Source organism: Anomaloglossus baeobatrachus, chromosome 1 (assembly GCF_048569485.1).
Source record: "Anomaloglossus baeobatrachus isolate aAnoBae1 chromosome 1, aAnoBae1.hap1, whole genome shotgun sequence".
Classification (NCBI taxonomy): Eukaryota; Metazoa; Chordata; class Amphibia; order Anura; family Aromobatidae; genus Anomaloglossus; species Anomaloglossus baeobatrachus.
Window position 1 is genome coordinate 776415375 of NC_134353.1, and position 22732 is coordinate 776438106.

General features: G+C 48.4%; 1 protein-coding gene across 1 annotated transcript; it reads right to left on the minus strand.

The window, feature by feature from the left end:
* Nucleotides 1–555: 555 nt before the first annotated feature.
* On the minus strand, nt 556–22134 carry LOC142300066 (uncharacterized). Its single transcript, XM_075341870.1, has 3 exons — nt 22000–22134; nt 15890–16105; nt 556–2789 (listed from the first exon to the last, which is right to left on the minus strand). The coding sequence occupies exon 3, from the start codon at nt 2779–2781 to the stop codon at nt 628–630; it is 2154 nt and encodes a 717-aa protein (XP_075197985.1). The 5' UTR covers nt 2782–2789; nt 15890–16105; nt 22000–22134; the 3' UTR covers nt 556–627.
* Nucleotides 22135–22732: the final 598 nt, after the last annotated feature.

A 22732-nucleotide genomic window follows, 5' to 3' on the forward strand; every position in this document is an offset into this window, starting at 1 on the left:
AGCACACAATGTGTTGATCATATAGGGACATAGGGCATTAGAAAGGACTCAATACAAAAATGCTTAAATGTGCAGAAACAATTATTTGTAAGCCATGAAAACTGTATATTTTAAGGCTCTGTTCACACTAGAAAAAGGATTTTTCTCAAGAAATTTCTTGAGTCTGAAAGATTAGCGCACTTGCGGTCAAAAAACGCACCAATACCGCACCGAAAACCACATGTGCTTTTACCGCAGTTTTGGTGCGTTGTTTCCGCAGGTTGGTCCCTGCGGTTTTTTACTATTATCTATGGCAAAAAAACGCAGGTATATGCAGAAAAGTAGTGACATCCTCATTCTTTTTCTCAAGAAATTCTGCAGAATGAATGTTCTTGAGAAAAAAAACGCAGTGTGCGCACAGCTATTTTTTTTTTTCCATAGGTTTTGCTGGGGAATGTCTGCAGAAAGATTACAACCATTTTCTGCAGAAATTTCTGCAGCAAAGCCGCAAAAAAAAAAAAAAAAAAAAAAAAGCCTAAAGCAAGTTTCATTGATTTTTTTGTAGTAAAGTATTTTTCTGAATTTTATTTAAAAAAGTAACAAAAAGAGTATGTTCCCATCCAAATGTACAGGTAAGTGATACTAACGTTAGTAACTTCTTTTGCTTAGTCTCTGTTCTGAAAAGTCTTTTATTATGGCTGTCCACAAGGAACGATTTAGAAGCCGATAATCAAAGAACTTCAGGACATCGGTCATCATGGGAAATATGTGTGAATTAGTAGAGGATCCACAGAGTGTCTTTGAGATGCATGACTTGTTCCATGTGGAAACCATATCAAGTCTCAGTGTCCCGATGGCAGCTTTTCCATGGTGTATGGAATTGGTTTTTGCACGTGGTTTGTGAACATTTGCGTTGTGTGCCAATGCGGCCAGCTTTATCCGAGCCTCTAATGCGTTCACTTTGAAATGAAACTTTTTGGGACAGTATTTTGATAAATAATGGTGATATACCGCTATTTCTCCCGTGTGCAAAAACTGAGAGAGATGGTGGAGGTCTTTTAGGACTTTGGGATTCATCACCACATCATACAACGCAAGATACGGCTGGGAGTTTTCTTTAATCCAGGGTCGACGAAGACGCTCAATTCTTGTTAACTGTCTATGTGCGCACGCATGGAACATATCCCCATGATCCCATTCATGTCGATCAGTCACATGCATAAGCAATGATTGCCACAGTTCACGAAGCACCTCAGCATTTCCATTGCTGGTACTTGAGCACCACCACAAGTGTTTTTTTATGCTAGGAATCCATTTTGCAATGACAGAACAATTTTCCTTCTTGCTTGCTGCCAGAAGACGTTTTTCGATGCTTTTTGTGTATTGCCAAGCATCATACTCATGTGGGATCCTATAGTGCTGCTCACAAGTTTTTTTTATTTTCAGATGATCTTCTGTAGCAATAGCTGCTACCTCAAACTGATCCCGTAAAATTCGATTTAAGCACCTTACAAAAGCCTTTTTTTTCAAGGCTGCACAGGAGTTCGCTTTGGTTCCCTGAATAGGTTCCAAGTCAACAATTCTCTTGGTTGCAACATCAAGGAAGGTGTAGATGCCATGCTTTAAACCATTCTCATAAGTAGTGCATTGCCCACTACCTGTAAGACATAGTCGAGTCCCTAAAGAAGCGTCATTGAGCCTCAGACGTTCCTGCTGCCAGTGGATGTCCACTGTAGGAATCAGGTAGTTTTGTTGATACAAGTCATATAAGCGGGGTGATATGAACTGCAGTCCCAATAACTGGCACATCTCTTGTACTTTGTGAAAATGTGATCCACTAAATAAGACGGCAGCTGAGCTCAAGACATTTCCAAGAGCAACTTCACCTCTGGTAGGCTGACTGTGCCACAGATGAAAGGTGTGTCCTTTATAACACTGAGCAGCCACAGACAAATATGTGCCCAAAACATGTTTCTGTGTACGGATAATGGGGGAATTACAGTCTCCAAACTTGCATCTAACCTTTTCAAACAGAACATCAAGGCATGACTCAAATACAATAAATTTGCGTTCATTTACAAGGTTCTTATCGGCAACTTTTTGCCGCATACATCTGGCCCTCTCTGAAAACGCAGATAAACGAGGTGCGTGCTCCTGGGTTGGTTCCGAGCAGTGGGAGGCATTCACTGACACTGGCTCTTTTTGCTGAGTGGACTGTTCTATTTTTAATTCATAAATTGTAGGAAAGCTTTTGTTATTTACATGGGGGCTAACATTCATAGGTCGCTGAGAATTTTTGCTAGTAAATCGGGGAGTGTGGTATATATGGTCATGCTCTATCTTCCAACGCTGCCCTCCAATATTGAACTCAAACTCTGGCCATTGTGCACCTTTGTCCTCTGTGTTTGTATACGGATCGGTCTGTGTGATGGCATCCACCATGAAAGGAACTTTTTGTGCAGCGGTAGTATCTGGTAAATCAGGTAAGGTAAGTGGGGCGCGGAAAATGGATGGTACTGCATCCTGCCTCAGAGCTCGCCTCCTACTGTGCGCTGAGACATAGCATTCTAACGGAAAGTGGTCAGAACATATCCGAAAAGAACTATTATTCTTCTTATAGTGGATGCTGTCGGACAAAGAGTCAATATTTCCAAAGAACTGATGGTTATTTTTTTCAATACTTCTGAGCCACAGCTTTATTCTAGAGAGGCTAGATGGAAACGCATGCATTATGATCCCGTCCTCACTGCATTGTTTCTTTGTAGTCTTATGAATACAGCCACTGACGATACAGGAAGGCATGACTGAATCTGACGGAGGGGGAAAAAAAAAAAAAAAAAGTTATAAACGATCAGAGATTAATTATACACAGAAGAGCAAATTTATACATTTTCACAACTTATACATTAACCCCTTCACCCCCGGCCACTAAAACACCCTAATGACTGGGCCATTTTTTGCAATTCTGACCAGTGTCACTTTGACAGGTTATAACTCTGAAACGCTTCAACGGATCCTGGCAATTCTGAGATTGTTTTTTCGTGACATATTGTACTTCATGTCAGTGGTAAATTTAAACCGATAATTTTTGCGTTTATTTGTGAAAATTTAGGAAATTTTGCAAAAATTTTGAAAATTTCGCAATTTTCAAACTTTGAAAATTTATGCCCATAAATCTGAGAGATATGTCACACATAATAGTTACTAAATAAACTTTCCCACTTGTCTACTTTACATCAGCGCAATTTTCGAAACAAAATTTTTTTTCGTTAGGAAGTTAGAAGGGGTCAAAGGTCATCAGCGATTTCTCATTTTTCCAACAAAATAATTTTTTTTAGGGACATCACATTTGAAGTGACTTTGAGAGACCTAGGTGACAGAAAATACCCAAAAGTGACCCCATTCTAAAAACTGCACCCCTCACTCTGCTCAAAACCACATCCAATAAGATTATTAACCCTTTAGGTGCTTCACAGGAACCAAAGCAATGTGGAAGGAAAAAATGAAAATTTTACTTTTTAACACAAAAATGTTACTTTAGCCATAAAATTTTCATTTTCACAAGGGAGAAAAGAGAAAGTGCACCCTACAATTTATTGTGCATTTTCTCCTGAGTACGCTGATACCACATATGTGGTAAAAATCAATTGTTTGGGCGCACAGCGGAGCTCGGAAGGGAAGGAGCGCCATTTGAATTTTTGAACGCAAAATTAGCTGCACTCATTAGCGGACGCCATGTCGGGTTTGAAGACCCCCTGAGGTGCCTAAACAATGGAGCTCCCCCACAAGTGACCCCATTTTGGAAACTAGAGCCCTCAAATAATTTTTCTAGATGTTTGGTGAGCACTTTGAACACCTGGGGGCTTCACAGAGGTTTATAACGTTGAGCTGTGAAAAGAATTTTTTTTTTACCACAAAACGGTTGCTTCAACTAGGTAGCTTTTACTTCCACAAGGGCATCAGGAAAAAATGCACCATAAAAAAGTATTGTGCATTTTCTCCTGAGTACGCAGATACCTCATATGTGGTGGAAATCAAATGTTTGGACACACGGCAGTGCTCGGAAGGCAAGGACCGCCATTTGAATTTTTGAGTGCAAAATTAGCTGCACTCATTAGCGGACGCCATGTCGGGTTTGAAGACCCCCTGAGGTGCCTAAACATTGGAGCTCCCCCACAAGTGACCCCATTTTGGAAACTAGAGCCCTCAAATAATTTTTCTAGATGTTTGGTGAGCACTTGGAACACCTGGGGGCTTCACAGAAGTTTATAACGTTGAGCTATGAAAAGAAAAAAAATTTTTTTTACCACAAAACTGTTGCTTCAACTAGGTAGCTTTTTTTTCACAAGGGTATCAGCAAAAAATTCACCATAAAATTTATAGTGCATATTTTCCTGAGTACGCAGATACCTCATATGTGGTGGAAAGTAATTGTTTGGGCGCATGGCGGGGCTCAGAAGAGAAGGAGCGCCATTTGACAGCAAAATTGGTTGGAATCATTAGCGGACGCCATGTCACGTTTGGAGACCCACTATGGTGCCTAAACAGTGGAGCTCTCCCACAAATTACCCCATTTCGGAACTAGACCCCTCAAGGAATTTATCTAGATGTTTGGTGAGCCCCTTTTACCCCCAGGGGCTCCACAGAAGTTGATAACGTTGAACCGTGAAAATTATTATTTTTTTTTAACCACAAAATTTTTGTATCAACCAGGTAGCTTTTTTTTTTTTTACAACGGTATCAGGAAAAAATGCACCATAAAACGTATTGTGCAATTTTTCCTGAGTACGCAGATACCTCATATGTGGTGGAAAGTAATTGTTTGGGCGCATGGTGGGGTTCAGAAGAGAAGGAACGCCATTTGACTTTTCAAACGCACAGACGCAGTGCACTGATCGGCCGCTGCAGGACGCACGGTCGGATGAGATACAAAAAGCGTTGGGGATACGGAAAAAAAAAAGGTCACGCCAAAAATTGAGCAGGGATGCCGATCCGTTATGTGCATCCCTGATCAGCGCACGGCGGGACACACGGACGGATGCGATACAAAAAGCGTCGCGAATACAGAAAAAAGTCACGCCAAAAATTGAACAGGGATGCAGATCCGTTATCTGCATCCCTGATCAGCGCTTGGCGGGACGCACGGACGGATGCGATACAAATAGCGTCGGGGATACGGAAAAAAAGTCACGCCAAAAATTGAGCAGGGATGCAGATACGTTATCTGCATCCCTGATCAGCAATTGGCGGGACGCACGGACAGATGCGATACAAAACGCGTTGGGGATACGGAAAAAAAAAAGTCACGCCAAAAATTGACCACGGATGCAGATCCGTTATCTGCATCCATGATCAGTGCTCGGCGGGACGCACGGACAGATGAGGTGTAAAAATGGACAGGATACAGGGGAAAAAAAAAAAAAAGAAAAAAAAAAAGTTATACTCACAGTACCCAGAGGAGTAGCAGGAGGTACAGAAGGCAAGCGAGATAGACATCTGTACAGGAGCCGCAGGCAGGACGTTGGACAGATCAGCAGAAGACCCAGGAAGAAGGACCCAGAGATGGAGGCAGATTGGATCGGGCCAGTGAAGAAATCGGATGACCCGGTGAAGGCAGGTAAGAGGATGTCAAGGGGAGAGGGGAGGGGGAGAGGGGAGGGGGAGAGCAGAGGGGGATACCGGAGAAGCAAGGAAAGAAGGAAGGAAGGAAGGAAGGAAGGAAGGAAGGAAGGAAGGAAGGAAGGAAGGAAGGAAGCAGAATAGAGATGACAGAGGAGGCAGGCAGATCGCAGGGGGAGAAGATCGGGATGTCGGCGGGCAGATCGGGGCGGGCACGGGCAGGGGCCATAACGGGAGCGCGCAGGGGCCATAACGGGAGCGCGCAGGGGCCATAACGGGAGCGCGCACGGGCTGGAAGAAGAGTGCAATACTCACGTGGAGCAGGCAAGAAGACGGTGACATTAGCGGCGGCAGCGGTGGCGTGGTACCACAAGTACCAGCCACTCCACGCTGCAGACATGCTGGGGGAGGCTCCCCAGACCAGCACAGGCCTGGGGAGGGCGGCCACCTGCAGATCAGACCGCCCCACTGCACACTGATTGGAGCGATTGCGCGTCATAGCACGATCGCTCCAATCAGTGCTGCAGGGGCTGGGGGCGGCATGTTTGAGATCCACCTATGATTTGCTGTAGCTGCTACAATAGATCATAGCAGGATCTCATAGTATCGCACTAATTCGGGCATTATTTTTGCCGAAATCAGTGCGAATGTTGTGGTTGGCGGTTCAGATTTGAACAGCCAATCACAACGATCGTCGATGGGGGGTGGCGATGCCACCCCCCCTGGGGTCAAGCAAAGGTCCCCTGCTGTAAAAAACAGCAGGGGAGATCATTTGAAAGCCGTTGCTATGGCCACGGCAATCAAATGAAGTTTAGGCAGTAAAATTACGTCCCTGGTCGTTAAGTCACGTTAAAATAGGACGTAATTTTACTGCCCGCGGTCGTGAAGGGGTTAAAAAAAAAACAAAAAAAAAAACACTGTTACCCAACGCATTTCTTTGTCTTTTCCCATTTCAGAAGTTGGGACATATCCATCAATTTAATTTTGGTGTCTTAAATCAATAGTACACATGAAAATAAGCGACTATGTAATATATCTTAGACAAATCTGCTTCTTTTTCTGCCAAAAGTGATCAGTGGTTATCAAAACTCTCAATTCTGAGGTAAAGAAGGGAATTTTGTTTACTTACCGTAAATTCCTTTTCTTCTAGCTCCAATTGGGAGACCCAGACAATTGGGTGTATAGCTACTGCCTCCGGAGGCCACACAAAGTATTACACTTAAAAGTGTAAGGCCCCTCCCCTTCTGGCTATACACCCTCCCGTGGGATCACGGGCTCCTCAGTTTTAGTGCAAAAGCAAGAAGGAGGAAAGCCAATAACTGGTTTAAAAACAAATTCGATCCGAAGAAACATCGGAGAACTGAAACCATTCAACATGAACAACATGTGTACCCGAAAAAACAAAAATCCCTAAGAAAACAGGGCGGGTGCTGGGTCTCCCAATTGGAGCTAGAAGAAAAGGAATTTACGGTAAGTAAACAAAATTCCCTTCTTCTTTGTCGCTACTAATTGGGAGACCCAGACAATTGGGACGTCCAAAAGCAGTCCCTGGGTGGGTAAAATAACACCTCGTGATAGGGCCGAAAAAACAGCCCTTTCCTACAGGTGGGCAACCGCCGCCTGAAGGACTTGTCTACCTAGGCTGGCGTCCGCCGAAGCGTAGGTATGCACCTGATAATGCTTGGTAAAAGTGTGCAGACTCGACCAGGTAGCCGCCTGGCACACCTGCTGAGCCGTAGCCTGGTGCCGTAATGCCCAGGACGCACCCACGGCTCTGGTAGAATGGGCCTTCAGCCCTGAGGGAACCGGAATCCCAGCAGAACGGTAGGCTTCAAGAATTGGTTCCTTGATCCACCGAGCCAGGGTGGATTTGGAAGCTTGCGACCCTTTACGCTGACCAGCGACAAGGATAAAGAGTGCATCCGAGCGGCGCAGAGGCGCCGTGCGGGAAATGTAGATTCTGAGTGCTCTCACCAGATCCAACAAATGCAAATCCTTTTCACATTGATGAACTGGATGAGGACACAAAGAAGGTAAGACGATATCCTGATTGAGATGAAAGGGGGATACCACCTTAGGGAGAAACTCCGGAATCGGGCGCAGAACCACCTTGTCCTGGTGAAACACCAGAAAGGGAGATTTGCATGATAGCGCTGCTAGCTCGGACACTCTCCGAAGAGACGTGACCGCTACTAGAAAGGCCACTTTCTGTGAAAGGCGAGAAAGGGAAACATCCCTCATAGGCTCGAAAGGCGGCTTCTGGAGAGCAATTAGAACCCTGTTCAGATCCCAGGGCTCTAACGGCCGCTTGAAAGGAGGGACGATATGACAAACCCCTTGCAGGAACGTGCGTACCTGAGGAAGTCGTGCTAGGCGTTTCTGAAAAAATACAGATAGCGCTGAGACTTGTCCTTTAAGGGAGCCGAGCGACAAACCTTTATCCAAACCGGATTGTAGGAAAGAAAGAAGAGTAGGCAATGCAAATGGCCAGGGAGAAACTCCCTGAGCAGAGCACCAAGATAAGAATATCTTCCACGTCCTGTGGTAGATCTTGGCGGAGGATGGTTTTCTAGCCTGTCTCATGGTGGCAATGACCTCTTGAGATAATCCTGAAGACGCTAGGATCCAGGACTCAATGGCCACACAGTCAGGTTCAGGGCCGCAGAATTCCGATGGAAAAACGGCCCTTGGGACAACAAGTCTGGTCGGTCTGGTAGTGCCCACGGTTGGCCTACCGTGAGGTGCCACAGATCCGGGTACCACGACCTCCTCGGCCAGTCTGGAGCGACGAGGATGGCGCGGCGGCAGTCAGACCTGATCTTGCGCAGCACTCTGGGCAACAGTGCCAGAGGTGGAAACACATAAGGTAGCCGGAACAGCGACCAATCTTGAACTAAGGCGTCCGCCGCCAGAGCTCGGTGATCGTGAGACCGTGCCATGAAAGCCGGGACCTTGTTGTTGTGCCGGGACGCCATTAGGTCGACGTCCGGCATCCCCCAGCGGCGACAGATCTCCTGAAACACGTCCGGGTGAAGAGACCATTCCCCTGCGTCCATACCCTGGCGACTGAGGAAGTCTGCTTCCCAGTTTTCCACGCCTGGGATGTGAACTGCGGATATGGTGGATGCCATGTCTTCCACCCACGTCAGAATCCGCCGGACTTCCTGGAAGGCTTGCCGACTGCGTGTTCCTCCTTGGTGGTTGATGTATGCCACCGTTGTGGAGTTGTCCGACTGAATTCGGATCTGCTTGCCTTCCAGCCACTGCTGGAACGCTTTTAGGGCAAGATACACTGCTCTGATTTCCAGAACATTGATCTGAAGGGTGGACTCTTGCTGAGTCCACGTACCTTGAGCCCTGTGGTGGAGAAAAACTGCTCCCCACCCTGAAAGACTCGCGTCTGTCGTAACCACCGCCCAGGATGGGGGTAGAAAGGACTTTCCCTTTGACAATGAAGTGGGAAGAAGCCACCACCGAAGAGATTCCTTGGCTGCCTGAGAAAGGGAGACGTTCCTGTCGAGGGACGTCGACTTCCCGTCCCATTGGCGGAGAATGTCCCATTGTAGTGGACGCAGATGAAACTGCGCGAAAGGGACTGCCTCCATTGTTGCTACCATCTTCCCTAGGAAGTGCATGAGGCGTCTCAAGGGGTGTGACTGGCCTTGAAGGAGAGATTGCACCCCTGTCTGTAGTGAACGCTGTTTGTCCAGCGGAAGCTTCACTATCGCTGAGAGAGTATGAAACTCCATGCCAAGATATGTTAGCGATTGGGTCGGAGTCAGATTTGACTTTGAAAAGTTGATGATCCACCCGAAACTCTGGAGAGTCTCCAGCGCAACGTTCAGGCTGTGTTGGCATGCCTCTTGAGAGGGTGCCTTGACCAGTAGATCGTCCAAATACGGGATCACAGAGTGACCTTGAGAGTGCAGGACTGCTACTACTGCTGCCATGACCTTGGTGAAGACCCGTGGGGCTGTCGCCAGCCCGAAAGGCAGAGCTACGAACTGAAGGTGTTCGTCTCCTATAACGAAGCGTAGAAAACGCTGATGCTCTGGAGCAATCGGCACGTGGAGATAAGCATCCTTGATGTCTATTGATGCTAGGAAATCTCCTTGAGACATTGAGGCGATGACGGAGCGGAGAGATTCCATCCGGAACCGCCTGGTTTTCACATGCTTGTTGAGCAGTTTTAAATCCAGAACGGGACGGAAAGACCCGTCCTTTTTTGGCACCACAAACAAATTGGAGTAAAAACCGTGACCTTGCTCCTGAAGAGGAACAGGGGTCACCACTCCTTCTGCCTTTAGAGTGCACACCGCTTGCAGAAGAGCATCGGCTCGGTCGGGAGGTGGAGAAGTTCTGAAGAATCGAGTTGGAGGACGAGAACTGAACTCTATCCTGTACCCGTGAGACAGAATGTCTCTCACCCAACGGTCTTTGACCTGTGGCAGCCAAATGTCGCCAAAGCGGGAGAGCCTGCCACCGACCGAGGATGCGGAGAGAGGAGGCCGAAAGTCATGAGGAAGCCGCCTTGGTAGCGGGTCTTCCGGCTGTCTTTTTTGGGCGTGACTGAGCCCGCCAAGAATCTGAGCTCCTCTGATCCTTTTGAGTCCTTTTGGACGAGGAGAATCGAGACCTGCCCGAGCCTCGAAAGGACCGAAACCCCGACTGTCCCCTCCTCTGTTGGGGTTTGTTTTGTCTGGGCTGAGGTAAGGATGAATCCTTACCCTTGGACTGTTTAATGATTTCATCCAAACGCTCACCAAACAGTCGGTCACCAGAAAATGGCAAACTGGTTAAGCACTTTTTGGAAGCAGAATCTGCCTTCCATTCCCTTAACCACAAGGCTCTGCGTAAAACCACGGAGTTGGCGGACGCCACTGCCGTACGGCTCGTAGAGTCCAGGACAGCATTAATCGCGTAAGACGCAAATGCAGACATTTGAGAGGTTAAGGATGCCACCTGCGGAACAGATGTACGTGTGACCGTGTCAATCTGTGTAAGACCAGCTGAAATAGCTTGGAGTGCCCATACGGCTGCGAATGCTGGAGCAAACGACGCGCCGATAGCTTCATAGATGGATTTCAACCAGAGCTCCATCTGTCTGTCAGTGGCATCTTTAAGTGCAGCCCCATCTTCCACTGCAACTATGGACCTAGCCGCAAGCCTGGAGATTGGAGGATCCACCTTGGGACACTGGGTCCAGCCCTTGACCACGTCAGGGGGAAAAGGATAACGTGTATCCTTAAGCCGTTTGGAGAAACGCTTATCTGGATAAGCGTGGTGTTTCTGGACTGACTCTCTAAAGTCAGAGTGGTCCAGAAAAGTACTTAATTTACGCTTGGGATACCTGAAATGGAATTTCTCCTGCTGTGAAGCTGACTCCTCCACTGGAGGAGCTGGGGGAGAAATATCCAACATTCTATTGATGGACGCTATAAGATCATTCACTATGGCGTCACCATCAGGAGTATCCAGATTGAGAGCAGTCTCAGGATCTGAATCCTGATCAGCTACCTCCGCCTCATCATACAGAGAGTCCTCCTGCTGGGACCCTGACCAGTGTGATGAAGTCGAGGGCCGCTCATAGCGAGCTCGCTTAGGCTGTCTGGGACTGTCGTCCGTGTCAGAGCCTTCACCCTGGGATGCATGGGACACCCCCGGAGCCCGGACCTGTTCCAACTGAGGGGGACCAGGGAGCAATGATTCAACAGTGCCCATGGTCTGAGTTACTGGTCTAGACTGCAAAGTTTCTAGAATTTTAGTCATAGTCACAGACAATCTATCCGCAAAAACTGCAAACTCCGTCCCCGTCACCTGGACAGTATTCACAGGTGGTTCTCCCTGGGTCACCTCTAGCAGAGGCCCCGGCCGAGCAAGTGCCACAGGGGCCGAGCACTGCACACAATGGGGGTCAGTGGAACCTGCCGGTAGAGTAGCCTCACATGCGGTACAAGCAGCATAGAAAGCCTGTGCCTTGGCACCCTTGCTTTTTGCGGATGACATGCTGTTGTCTCCTCTGAGCAATCTAGGAGGGTATATAGCCAAGAATCACCAGCGACCGTACAGTGCAATGTATAACATGCAAGCATAAAAATACAAATGTACACTTCGGCACTAGTGGGGTCAGCACCAGAGGTGCCGCTTACCGCCCGCTCAAACGCGGGTGTGTGGTCGCCAGAATCCCGTGTCTGGGTCTCCCAGAACTTGTCTCCCCTCTCCAGCTCAGACTGCACACAGGAATGGCTGCCGGCGTTCTGTGAAGAGGGGCGGACCGTGGGCGTGCCTCAGACAAAGTGCGGGAAACTGGCGTCCCACTGTGTCCAGTGTGAGGGCTGGAGTATGTAAAGTAGACTCCAGCCCTCTGCGCTGATGTTCTGTACAGCGTCCCGCCCTTCCCCTGACTGGCAGGCCTGGGGGCGGGAACGAAGCGAAACTAGGCCGCAAAAGCCGGGTAATAAGCGCGGCCGTCATATATGCACGGCCAGCGCGGAAGTCCCCGGCGCACCACAAGTCCCAGCCGGGCCGCAGCGTAAACTGACAGCAGCGGCCGGCGCGGCAGTTCCCAATACATTAACTCACTCAGCAGAGCTGTAGTGAGTAGTGGCACAAGCGCGCAGCGCTGTTGTCCCCGGCGCACTAACACACCCAGCAATGCTGCAGTGTGTCTGCGCGCGGTCTGTACGGGGACACAGAGTACCTTGACGTAGCAGGGCCATGTCCCTGACGATACTCAGCTCCATATCCAGCAGATTCCCCAGCGGCTGTGGATGGAGCACGGTCTCAGTGCCTGGAGACCGGTAAAATCCCACTTCACCCAGAGCCCTAAGGGGGATGGGGAAGGAAGCAGCATGTGGGCTCCAGCCTCCGTACCCGCAATGGGTACCTCAACCTTAACAAACACCGCCGACAAAAGTGGGGTGAGAAGGGAGCATGCTGGGGGCCCTAGTATGGGCCCTCTTTTCTTCCATCCGACATAGTCAGCAGCTGCTGCTGACTAAACAGTGGAGCTATGCGTGGATGTCTGACCTCCTTCGCACAAAGCATGAAAATTGAGGAGCCCGTGATCCCACGGGGGGTGTATAGGCAGAAGGGGAGGGGCTTTACACTTTTAAGTGTAGTGCTTTGTGTGGCCTCCGGAGGCAGTAGCTATACACCCAATTGTCTGGGTCTCCCAATTAGGAGCGACAAAGAAATCTGTATTCAGTGAAGATTTTCCCATTACTGGGATAGGAGAGGGAAGTTGTTACTGATGACGTTCTGTGACGATGGAATGAGCTCGAGAGAGAGGAACAAACTAGACAGGGAGGAACGAACTAGACAGGGAGGAACGAACTAGACAGGGAGGAACGAACTAGACAGGGAGGAACGAACTAGACAGGGAGGAACGAACTAGACAGGGAGGAACGAACTAGACAGGGAGGAACGAACTAGAGAGCTCTGCTCCTCCTTCATCTTCTATCTACAGAGAATCTCATCATTGTTTAAATTATGATATTGTCGTCCAAAGATACAACAGTTGTACACAAATTTCAAAAAGTTTTTAGAACACAAACAAAAAAAACCCCAAGATAACACACTGAAGAATACTTCAAGGGACTGTCAGCACCGAATGAATGTTCAAACTAAGTACAGGTGCTCGGCCATTTAAATACACCTTCACATCTGCTTGGTTTCCCTCTATCTCCACCCCCCTCTGACTGCGCTGACTCATAGAGCCAGAGAAGGGTGGAGATAGTAGGAAAACCAGCAGGTGCGAAGGTGAATTTAAATGACTGGTCCCGCCATGATAGACGAGCGCCTGTACTTGGTTTGAACAGTCATTCTTTGACGAGAATCCCTTTAGGTTTTCTCAACCCCACCTGTTTGTTTTCTATCTCCACCTTCTGCTGACTATGAAGCCCGTCTCCTCAATAGAATTGGCGATACAGGGAAAACAAGCAGGTGGGACGCTGCTCTTAAATGAGCACCTGTGCTACGTTTCAACAGTCATTCTGTGCAGACAGTCTCACTTTAAGGGACTGTCAGCACAGAATGACTGTTCAAACCAAGAAGAGGCACTCGTGCATCATGGCAGGGCAAACATATAAGTGCAGCTTCCTACCCGCTTATTTTGTCTTCTGTCTCCACTTTTCGCTATGAAACTAGAACTGTCACTCAAAGAGGTGATGAGTGGCGGGTGGGGTAGAGATAGAGAAAACAAGCAGGTGGGAAGGTGAATATAAAATGATTGTACCCGCCATGATGCACCGAGCACCTGTTCTTTGCTTGAACAGCCATTATGTGCAGAGTCCCTTTAAAAAACGGATATATCATCTATATTTTTTTTTACTAATTGAAATTATATACTGATCAGTTTTTGTTTGTATCTATTTTATTTCAAATTGTAGGTTGAAGTTATTTTTTCTTAGTTTGTTTGCTGTGTAAAAATAATGAACCCCAACTAGTTATGCCAATACGGTAGTATCATGGGCAGGACAGGGCACCTCACCATCAAATTCATAACTTATACCGCCTTGATGGTGTAGCTTTCTCCAGAAATGCACTTCAGTCCCCAAATGGGGCAAACGTCTGGTGGCGGCAACGCACAGAGTAACAGGAGCTCCTTTAAGCCAAGAACTAGGTGCACTGAACTCCTGCGAGCCCCTTCATTAGAACTGGTGTATGCAACACCAGTGTTAATGATGGGCCTAGAATTCTTTACGCCAGCATCATGATGATGTCTGCAGGGCCCATAGGTCCTGATGCTGGCCAGTGTAGGACCTGTGTGCAGGGCCCATAGGTCCTGATGCTGGCCAGTGTAGGACCTGTGTGCAGGGCCCATAGGTCCTGATGCTGGCCAGTGTAGGACCTGTGTGCAGGGCCCATAGGTCCTGATGCTGGCCAGTGTAGGACCTGTGTGCAGGGCCCATAGGTCCTGATGCTGGCCAGTGTAGGACCTGTGTGCAGGGCCCATAGGTCCTGATGCTGGCCAGTGTAGGACCTGTGTGCAGGGCCCATAGGTCCTGATGCTGGCCAGTGTAGGACCTGTGTGCAGGGCCCATAGGTCCTGATGCTGGCCAGTGTAGGACCTGTGTGCAGGGCCCATAGGTCCTGATGCTGGCCAGTGTAGGACCTGTGTGCAGGGCCCATAGGTCCTGATGCTGGCCAGTGTAGGACCTGTGTGCAGGGCCCATAGGTCCTGATGCTGGCCAGTGTAGGATCTGTGTGCAGGGCCCATAGGTCCTGATGCTGGCCAGTGTAGGACCTGTGTGCAGGGCCCATAGGTCCTGATCCTGGCCAGTGTAGGACCTGTGTGCAGGGCCCATAGGTCCTGATCCTGGCCAGTATGGGCTCTGCACACAGGTCCTACAGGTCCTGATGCTGGCCAGTGTAGGACCTGTGTGCAGGGCCCATAAGTCCTGATGCTGGCCAGTGTAGGACCTGTGAGAAGGGCCCATAGGTCCTGATGCTGATCAGTATGGGCGGCACGGTGGCTCAGTGGTTAGCACTACAGTCTTGCAGCGCTGGGGTCCTGGATTCGAATCCCACCAAGGACAACAACATCTGCAAGGAGTTTGTATGTTCCCCCGTGTTTGCGTGGGTTTCCTCCGGGTACTCCGGTTTCCTCCCACACTCCAAAGACATACAGATAGGGAATTTAGATTGTGAGCCCCGATGGGGACAGTGTTCCTAATGTATGTAAAGCGCTGCGGAATATGTTAGCGCTATATAAAAAAATAAAGATTTCATTTCAGTGTAGGATCTGTATGCAGGGCCCATATGTCCTGATCCTGGCCAGTGTAGGACCTGTGTGCAGGGCCCATATGTCCTGATGCTGGCCAGTGTAGGACCTCCATGCGGTGCCCACATGACTTGATGCTGGCCAGTGAGGTGAATACAAACTTTTTTGTTTGATAAAATGGACATTCCTATTTCTGGTATATCAACGGAAAACGTCAATGTCTTTCACTTACTCCAGATGTATGTGATTTTTCCTGAAGGCAGCGGTGATTGGCGGCAGGCGTTGTGTGACAAGGACACATGAGCATTGCATTGTTTATGATTATTGTACTTGTCCCTATTATGTATACCCCTTTCACATGTAAAGTGCCTTGGAATAAATGGCACTATAATAATAATTAATAATGAGCAGTGGAAGGGGCAATGCTGACTTCACTGGAATGGCACTGGAGGTGAGGAAAGGTATTGCAGTATTTTACATGGTGGAACCATAGGGACAACCCCCTGTAAGGAAGAATAAAAAAAAAAAAAAAAAAAAAAAGGACTATATATCGGATCAGGTACTCACCTCCCCTCTCCGGGTTCAGATCCTTTTATTCTCCGCTGCTCCGGTCTCAGTGTTTTGGCAGCAGGGAGGTCAGGTGAACAATGCGCATCTCTGCTGCAGCTAATGGAGGAGTTCAGCAGCTCATGTCATGTACATTGGCAAACAGATGAAAGTTGATGGGCTGCAGTGGTGATGTGAGCTGCTGACAAACTAGAGGCTAGAGAGCCAACGCTGGACCTGGGGAAGCAAGAAACCTGCTTAATTTTGTTACATATATAAAATCATTTGGGGTCTATGATTTGGACCCCCAAATCTGTCACCAAGTTTTTTCTCTCTCATCTGAAAGCAGCATAATGTAAAGATACAGACCCTGATTCCAGCGATGTGTCACTTACTGGGATGAATGCTATTATTTTGATAAAATCAAATGTTTTCTCTGCTGCAGATCTATCAGTTATACAGAGATCATGAATATGATGGGCTACCTGGCAGCATGCTAAGTAGTCCTCTAATGATAATCTACTGCTAATTAAACAGTGATTTTATCAAAACTACACTTACCAGCCCAATAAGTGACACATCGCTGCAATCAGTATCTCTGTCCCTACGTCATGCTGATCTCAGATTAGGTGGCATAATCCTGGTGACAGATTCCCTTTACAGTGGAAAGCCCCTTTAATTGTATCATTTATTTACTGCTCTGGGGTGAGAACAGAATTATGAGGGATCCAGTCTGGTGTACAATAAATGCATAGGACTGCTGCTGCCAATCACTGACCTCTGCAGACAAGAGGTGTACATACTAGATCGGCCATCACATCAAGTAAGTACCGTATTTTTCGGACTATAAGACGCACCGGACCATAAGACGCACCCTGGTTTTAGAGGAGGAAAATAACATTTTAAGCAAAAAAATGTGGTCATGACACACTGTTATGGGGCGAGGATCTGCTGCTGACACTATTATGGGGGTAATGTCTCCAAATTCTCTACCAAGGTACCCCACCCTGGTAATGATCCTCCTGCCTTGTATATGATCCCCATTCATTATATATGTCCCTCATCCTGATAAATACCCCCATCCTGGTCATAATATACCCCCATCCTGGTATATGGCCGGCATCCTGTGGCACAGAAAAAAAAAAATAAACGTTTATATTCACCTTTCCTCACTCCCTGCAGCATCGCTCATCTTCCTCTCTGTGTCAGCAGCAGCGCTGGAGCCGTTCCCCTGCAGCATCGCAATGTCCTCCTGTCTGCCGGCTGATATGTGTGGAGACTAGCCGTGCGCACAGAGATGACGTCATCGCTGTGCTCACCGCTTTCTACACAGATCAGCTGGCCGGCAGACAGGAGGACATCGTGATGCTGCAGGGGAACGGTGACGGGTGAGTGTACCGTACTTATTCACTGCCCCCCCGCACAGATGATGCGCATGGGGGCAGTGAATAGAGACGCACATGATCACTCCAGGCTGTAGTTGCCAGGGGTGAGCATGCGGGCCGGCTGTTTACTATATGTGCACCCCCTGCCCATCACCCCACCCACCTGTCAGCGCCAGCTTTAGCGCTGAGAGATGATGGGCGTGCATATGAAATGAGCGGGCCCACGTGGTCATGGCAGACGCTGCTACAGCTTGCTCGTGCCGCAGATGACCCGCGCCACCGCAGCACCCTCATTCCCTGCAACCCTACATTCAGACTATAAGACGCACCCCTCACTTTGCCCCAATATTTGGGGGGAAAAAAAGTGCATCTTATAGTCTGAAAAATACGGTAACCTAAAACCAGAGCCACAGCAAATCAGCGGTGCAGGAGGTTTGCCTTTTGTGAATACTTATGTTTTTAGTATGGCTGGTAATTTGTACCCGTTTTGTCTTAAAAGGGTGTTCCACTGCTCAGACAAGCCCTTCAATACCCGCTTCCCTTTAACCCCTTAACGACCGCGGGCCGTAAAATTACGTCCTAAATGACATAATCTTACTGCCCGCGGTCCTCCGGCGGCAGCATGCCGCGATTGGCACACATCTCAGCTGATTTTCACAGCTGAGATGTGTGCCTGCTAGGCACGAGCAGAATCGTTATCTGCTCGTGCCGATTAACCCCTTATATGGCGCTGTCAATACCTGACAGCGCCATTATAAGCGCAATCGCGGTAAAGTTTTACTTACCGCCGAAACCGGAAGTCACGTGACGCGATCACGTGACTCCCGATAGTTGTCATGGTAGTACAGGGTCATGTGATGACTCCTGTACTACACATGAATTGGTTTCACTTTCGCTGTGCCCGGGGCACAGCAAAAGAGAAAGACAGCGTATCTGCTGTTTACAGCCTTCCAGCTGTGATCAGCAGATACTGCAGAGCGATCGGAATGCTGATCGCAATAGCCCCCTAGGGGGACTAGTAAAATAAAAAAAAAAAGTAAAAAAATAAGTTTTAAAAAATTAAAATAAAACAAAAAAACCTAAAAGTTCAAATCACCCCCCATTCGCCCCATTGAAAATTAAAGGGTTAAAAAAATAAAAAATATACACACATTTGGTATCGCCGCGTTCAGAAACGCCCGATCTATCAAAATATAAAATCAATTAATCTGATCAGTAAACGGCGTAGCGGCAAAAAAATTCCAAACGCCAAAATGACGTTTTTTTGTCGCCACAACTTTTGCGCAAAATGCAATAAGAGGCGATCAAAACGTAGCATCTGCGCAAAAATTGTACCGTTAAAAACGTCAGCTCGAGACGCAAAAAATAAGCCGTCATTGAGCCTAAGATCCTGAAAAATGAGAACGCTATGGGTCACGGAATATGGCGTAAAACGTGCGCCACTTTTTTCGGACAAACTTCCGATTTTTTTTTAACCCCTTATATAAAAGTAAACCTATACATGTTTGGTGTCTACGAACTCGCACTGACCTGAGGCATCACACCCACACATCAGTTTTAGCATATAGTGAACACAGTGAATAAAATATCTCAAAAACCATAGTGCTATCGCACTTTTTTTGCAATTTTTCAGCATTTGGAATTTTTTTGCCATTTTCTAGTACACAATATGGTAAAACTGATGGTTTCATTTAAAAGTACAGCTCGTTCCGCAAAAAATGAGCCCTCACATGACCATATTGACTGAAAAATAAAAAAGTTACGTCTCTCAGAAAAAGAATGGCGAAAAAAAAAAACGGAAAGCGAAAAATCGGCCGGTCGTGAAAGGGTTAAAAGGTAATTACATTTAGGGTACGTGCCCACGATCAGGAACTGCTGTGTGCTTCTCTGCAGGAGACTGCAGCTGCATGTGCCTATTATCAGGGTTTGGGGCACTGCGGTCCCTCGCTTGTGCTTTTTCTAGAGAACGCTTGCGACTCCATAAAGAATTGACATGCTGTGGCCTCGGAAAGCCGCACCGCAGGTCAGTTTTCGCTGCGGGTCACAAACAGTGGGCAGATTTCTATAAATCCCATCTACCGTGCTTGTTCTGTGCGACGCAGCGTTTTGGATGCAACTGAAACATGCTACATCCAAACCGCTCCAAACACTGATCGTGGGCACGTCACACCCTAAGGCTATGTGTCCACGGTAGAATGTACCTGCGGATTTTTCTGCATCAAAATCCGCAGCTTTCCCCCGGAATCCGCACCTTAGCATAGGTGCGGATTTGACGCGGATTTTGATGTGGATTTTGTCCATTGTACTCTATTGTGTTTCTGAATAAAGCTTGTTTGAAAAAAAAAGGCTCTTTATGTCATTTCCTGTCCCAACCCTCCTTTCTTCTCCATTATCCATTTTGTAATAAAGGGGCAGAAATGTTTAAAGGGAACCTGTCGCCACTTTTTTTGTAAAAAGCTGCGGCCAACACCACTGTGCTCTTATATACAGCATTTTAACAGGCTGTATATAATAACCCAGTGGTGGTGGCCGCAGCTTACAGCCAAAAAATGTGGTGCCATGTTCCCTTTCACTGGTATTTTTAAAAAAAAAAAAAAAAAAAAAAGTGCTCCGCTGTATTTTCACTGTCCAGCCCGATGCAAGCAAGCAACTGAGGGCTGTGCTTCTCAGCGGGATAAGGCTGAAGCATTCTCTGCCCCTCCCGCTGAGAAAAACAGTCCTCAGCTGCCCCTGAAAATGGCGGCTCCGTTGTGAAGCGCCATTCACAGGTGCTGTACCGAGGCTCATCCAGCTGCCCTGATGCATTGGCTGGCTGGGTAATATAACGGGGTTAATGCCAGTTTTCTGCAAACTGGCACTAAGCCCGAGGTTCATAATGTCATGCCTGTGTAGACACGGCCATTATGAACCTCCGTTTGGTAATAAAGAAAAGAAAACACTTTTTTAAAAATTTTATTTGAAAGAAAAACACACACACATCCCTGATTGCCATCTTTATTACTCCCTGAATCCCCCGACGATAATCCATGACAACTCCGAGCCGGGCTCCGATGTGCACCCGGCTGACCCGGGCACTGACGTCAGCCGGTGACAGCAGCCGTCAGTGTATTATTAAATGCTGCACAGCTCTTTTCCGGCAGCTGGGAACGTCTGACGTCAGAGCCCTGGTCAGCTGACTTAATTCGCGAGCGCGGGCAGGTCAGCTGACTGCACACCGACAGCTGACGATGTGCACTCATGTGACCCGGGCACGGACGTCAGCCGGTACCAGCAGCCGGAAGAGAGCTTTGCAGCATCTCGAACACTGACGGCTGCTGTCACCGGCTGACGTCAGTGCCCGGGTCAGCCGGGTGCACATCGGAGCCCGGCTCGTAGTTGTCATGGATTATCGTCGGGGATTCATGGAGTAATAAAGATGGCAATCAGGGATGTGTGTGTGTGTTTTTCTTTCAAATAAAATTTTTAAAAAAGTGTTTTCTTTTCTTTAGTACCAAACGAAGGTTCATAATGGCCGTGTCTACACAGGCATGACATTATGAACCTCGGGCTTAGTGCCAGTTTGCAGAAAACTGGCATTAACCCCGTAATTACCCAGCCAGCCAAATGCATCAGGGCATCTGGATGAGCCTCGGTACAGCACCTGAGAATGGCGCTTCACAACGGAGCTGCCATTTTCAGAGGCAGCTGAGGACTGTTTTTCTCAGCGGGAGGGGCAGAGAATGCTTCAGCCTTATCCCGCTGAGAAGCACAGCCCTCAGTTGCTTGCTTGCATCGGGCTGGACAGTGAAAATACAGCGGAGCACATTTTTTTTTTTTTTTTTTTTTAAAAGAATTGTGAAAAAAGACCTGGGATCCTGTTTTGCCAGCTAAAAGCAAGCAGCCTGTAACGAGCTGCTTTTAGCTGGCAATCCAGAGTCCGGACACAACACGACTACACTGCCACTACTCTACACTACAAAATGGTGAAACTTCCTCTTCCTGAACTATCCTACATCACTTCCTGCGGATTTGTTTGCGAAATCCGCAGGAAAAAGAGCCTGTGGGAACAGACCTGCGGATTTCTTGTGGATTTTACACCTTGCATTGACTTGCATGGGAAAAATCCGCAACAAAATCCGCAACAATAATTGACATGCTGCAGATTTTTCCGGATCAAAATCCGCGGCAAATCCGCCGCGGAAAAATCCGCAGCATGGGCACAGCATTTCCAAAATGCCATTGAAATGGCTTGGAAGTGCCGCTGCTGCAGATTTTCGGCAAAATCCGCGGTAAATCCGCAGCGTGGGCACATAGCCTAATACTCCCCTCCGAACTGTCAGAGGGCGCAGAGTGAGGTGGCCACTGATTGGCAGCAGGGATCACATGATGCAGGATTCTTCCACGACCACCAGAACGGCGCCGGAGGTGTAGAAGGGGTTTTATTTTACTAGAGGGAAACATACGGATTGAGGAAGGCTTGTCAGAGCAATGGAAAGCGCCTTTAAAGACAAGAGCCCTCAGTGAAGGATTTTTGTTTTTGGGGATGGTCAATAATGCAAAAACAAAGTTTGGAAAATATTGATTTGCACTATTAACACCTTCATAGCTGAAACCTTCTTTGGAAAGTTTAACAGTTTCCATATTAGCAGGCAGTACTATGTGTAAGGCAGTGTGAGCGGCGCTCCTAATGGAAGTGAGCAGCAGACTTCCAAGTGCGGCACCTACTGCTGCACTGCTCTGCAGAAGGCACAACATACAGGAACTTACTGTACAGCTGATGGCGGCGGTACCGGGAGCAAACGGCGGCGGATCCGAGAGTGCAGAGCAGCGCGAAGCCTCAGCCAATCACGCTCGGTGGCCGGGCCCGATCCGCTGCTTCCGGTGCTCCTGCTGGCGGTTAGAAAGTCCACGACTGCGCCGAGCCGGGGAGGGGGCGTGGTGTAGAGTCACGTGTTTGTGCGGCCTAGTAGTGAGCGGAAGATTTCTGTAGGTGTAATGCGCATGTCAGCGTGAGGACGCTACAGAGCAGGCGCAGCCCGCACTCCTGTGCTCTGTTGTCAGGGCCGGGGCAGGCGCAGCCCGCACTCCTGTGCTCTGTTGTCAGGTCAGGGCCGGGGCAGGCGCAGCCCGCACTCCTGTGCTCTGTTGTCAGGGCCGGGGCAGGCGCAGCCCGCACTCCTGTGCTCTGTTGTCAGGGCCGGGGCAGGCGCAGCCCGCACTCCTGTGCTCTGTTGTCAGGTCAGGGCCGGGGCAGGCGCAGCCCGCACTCCTGTGCTCTGTTGTCAGGGCCGGGGCAGGCGCAGCCCGCACTCCTGTACGCTATCAAAGCCGGGGCAGGCGCAGGAGGCTCACGGTTTTTGCTTCTATCACTCGTGCATGAAATCTACGTAAAGGGGTCCTATGCCGCATGTAATGCAGGTGACCCAGTGACCTGTATCTTCAGGGGTAACCATCTTAGGCCGGGGGTCACACTTGCGAGAGATTCGCGCGAGTCTTGCAG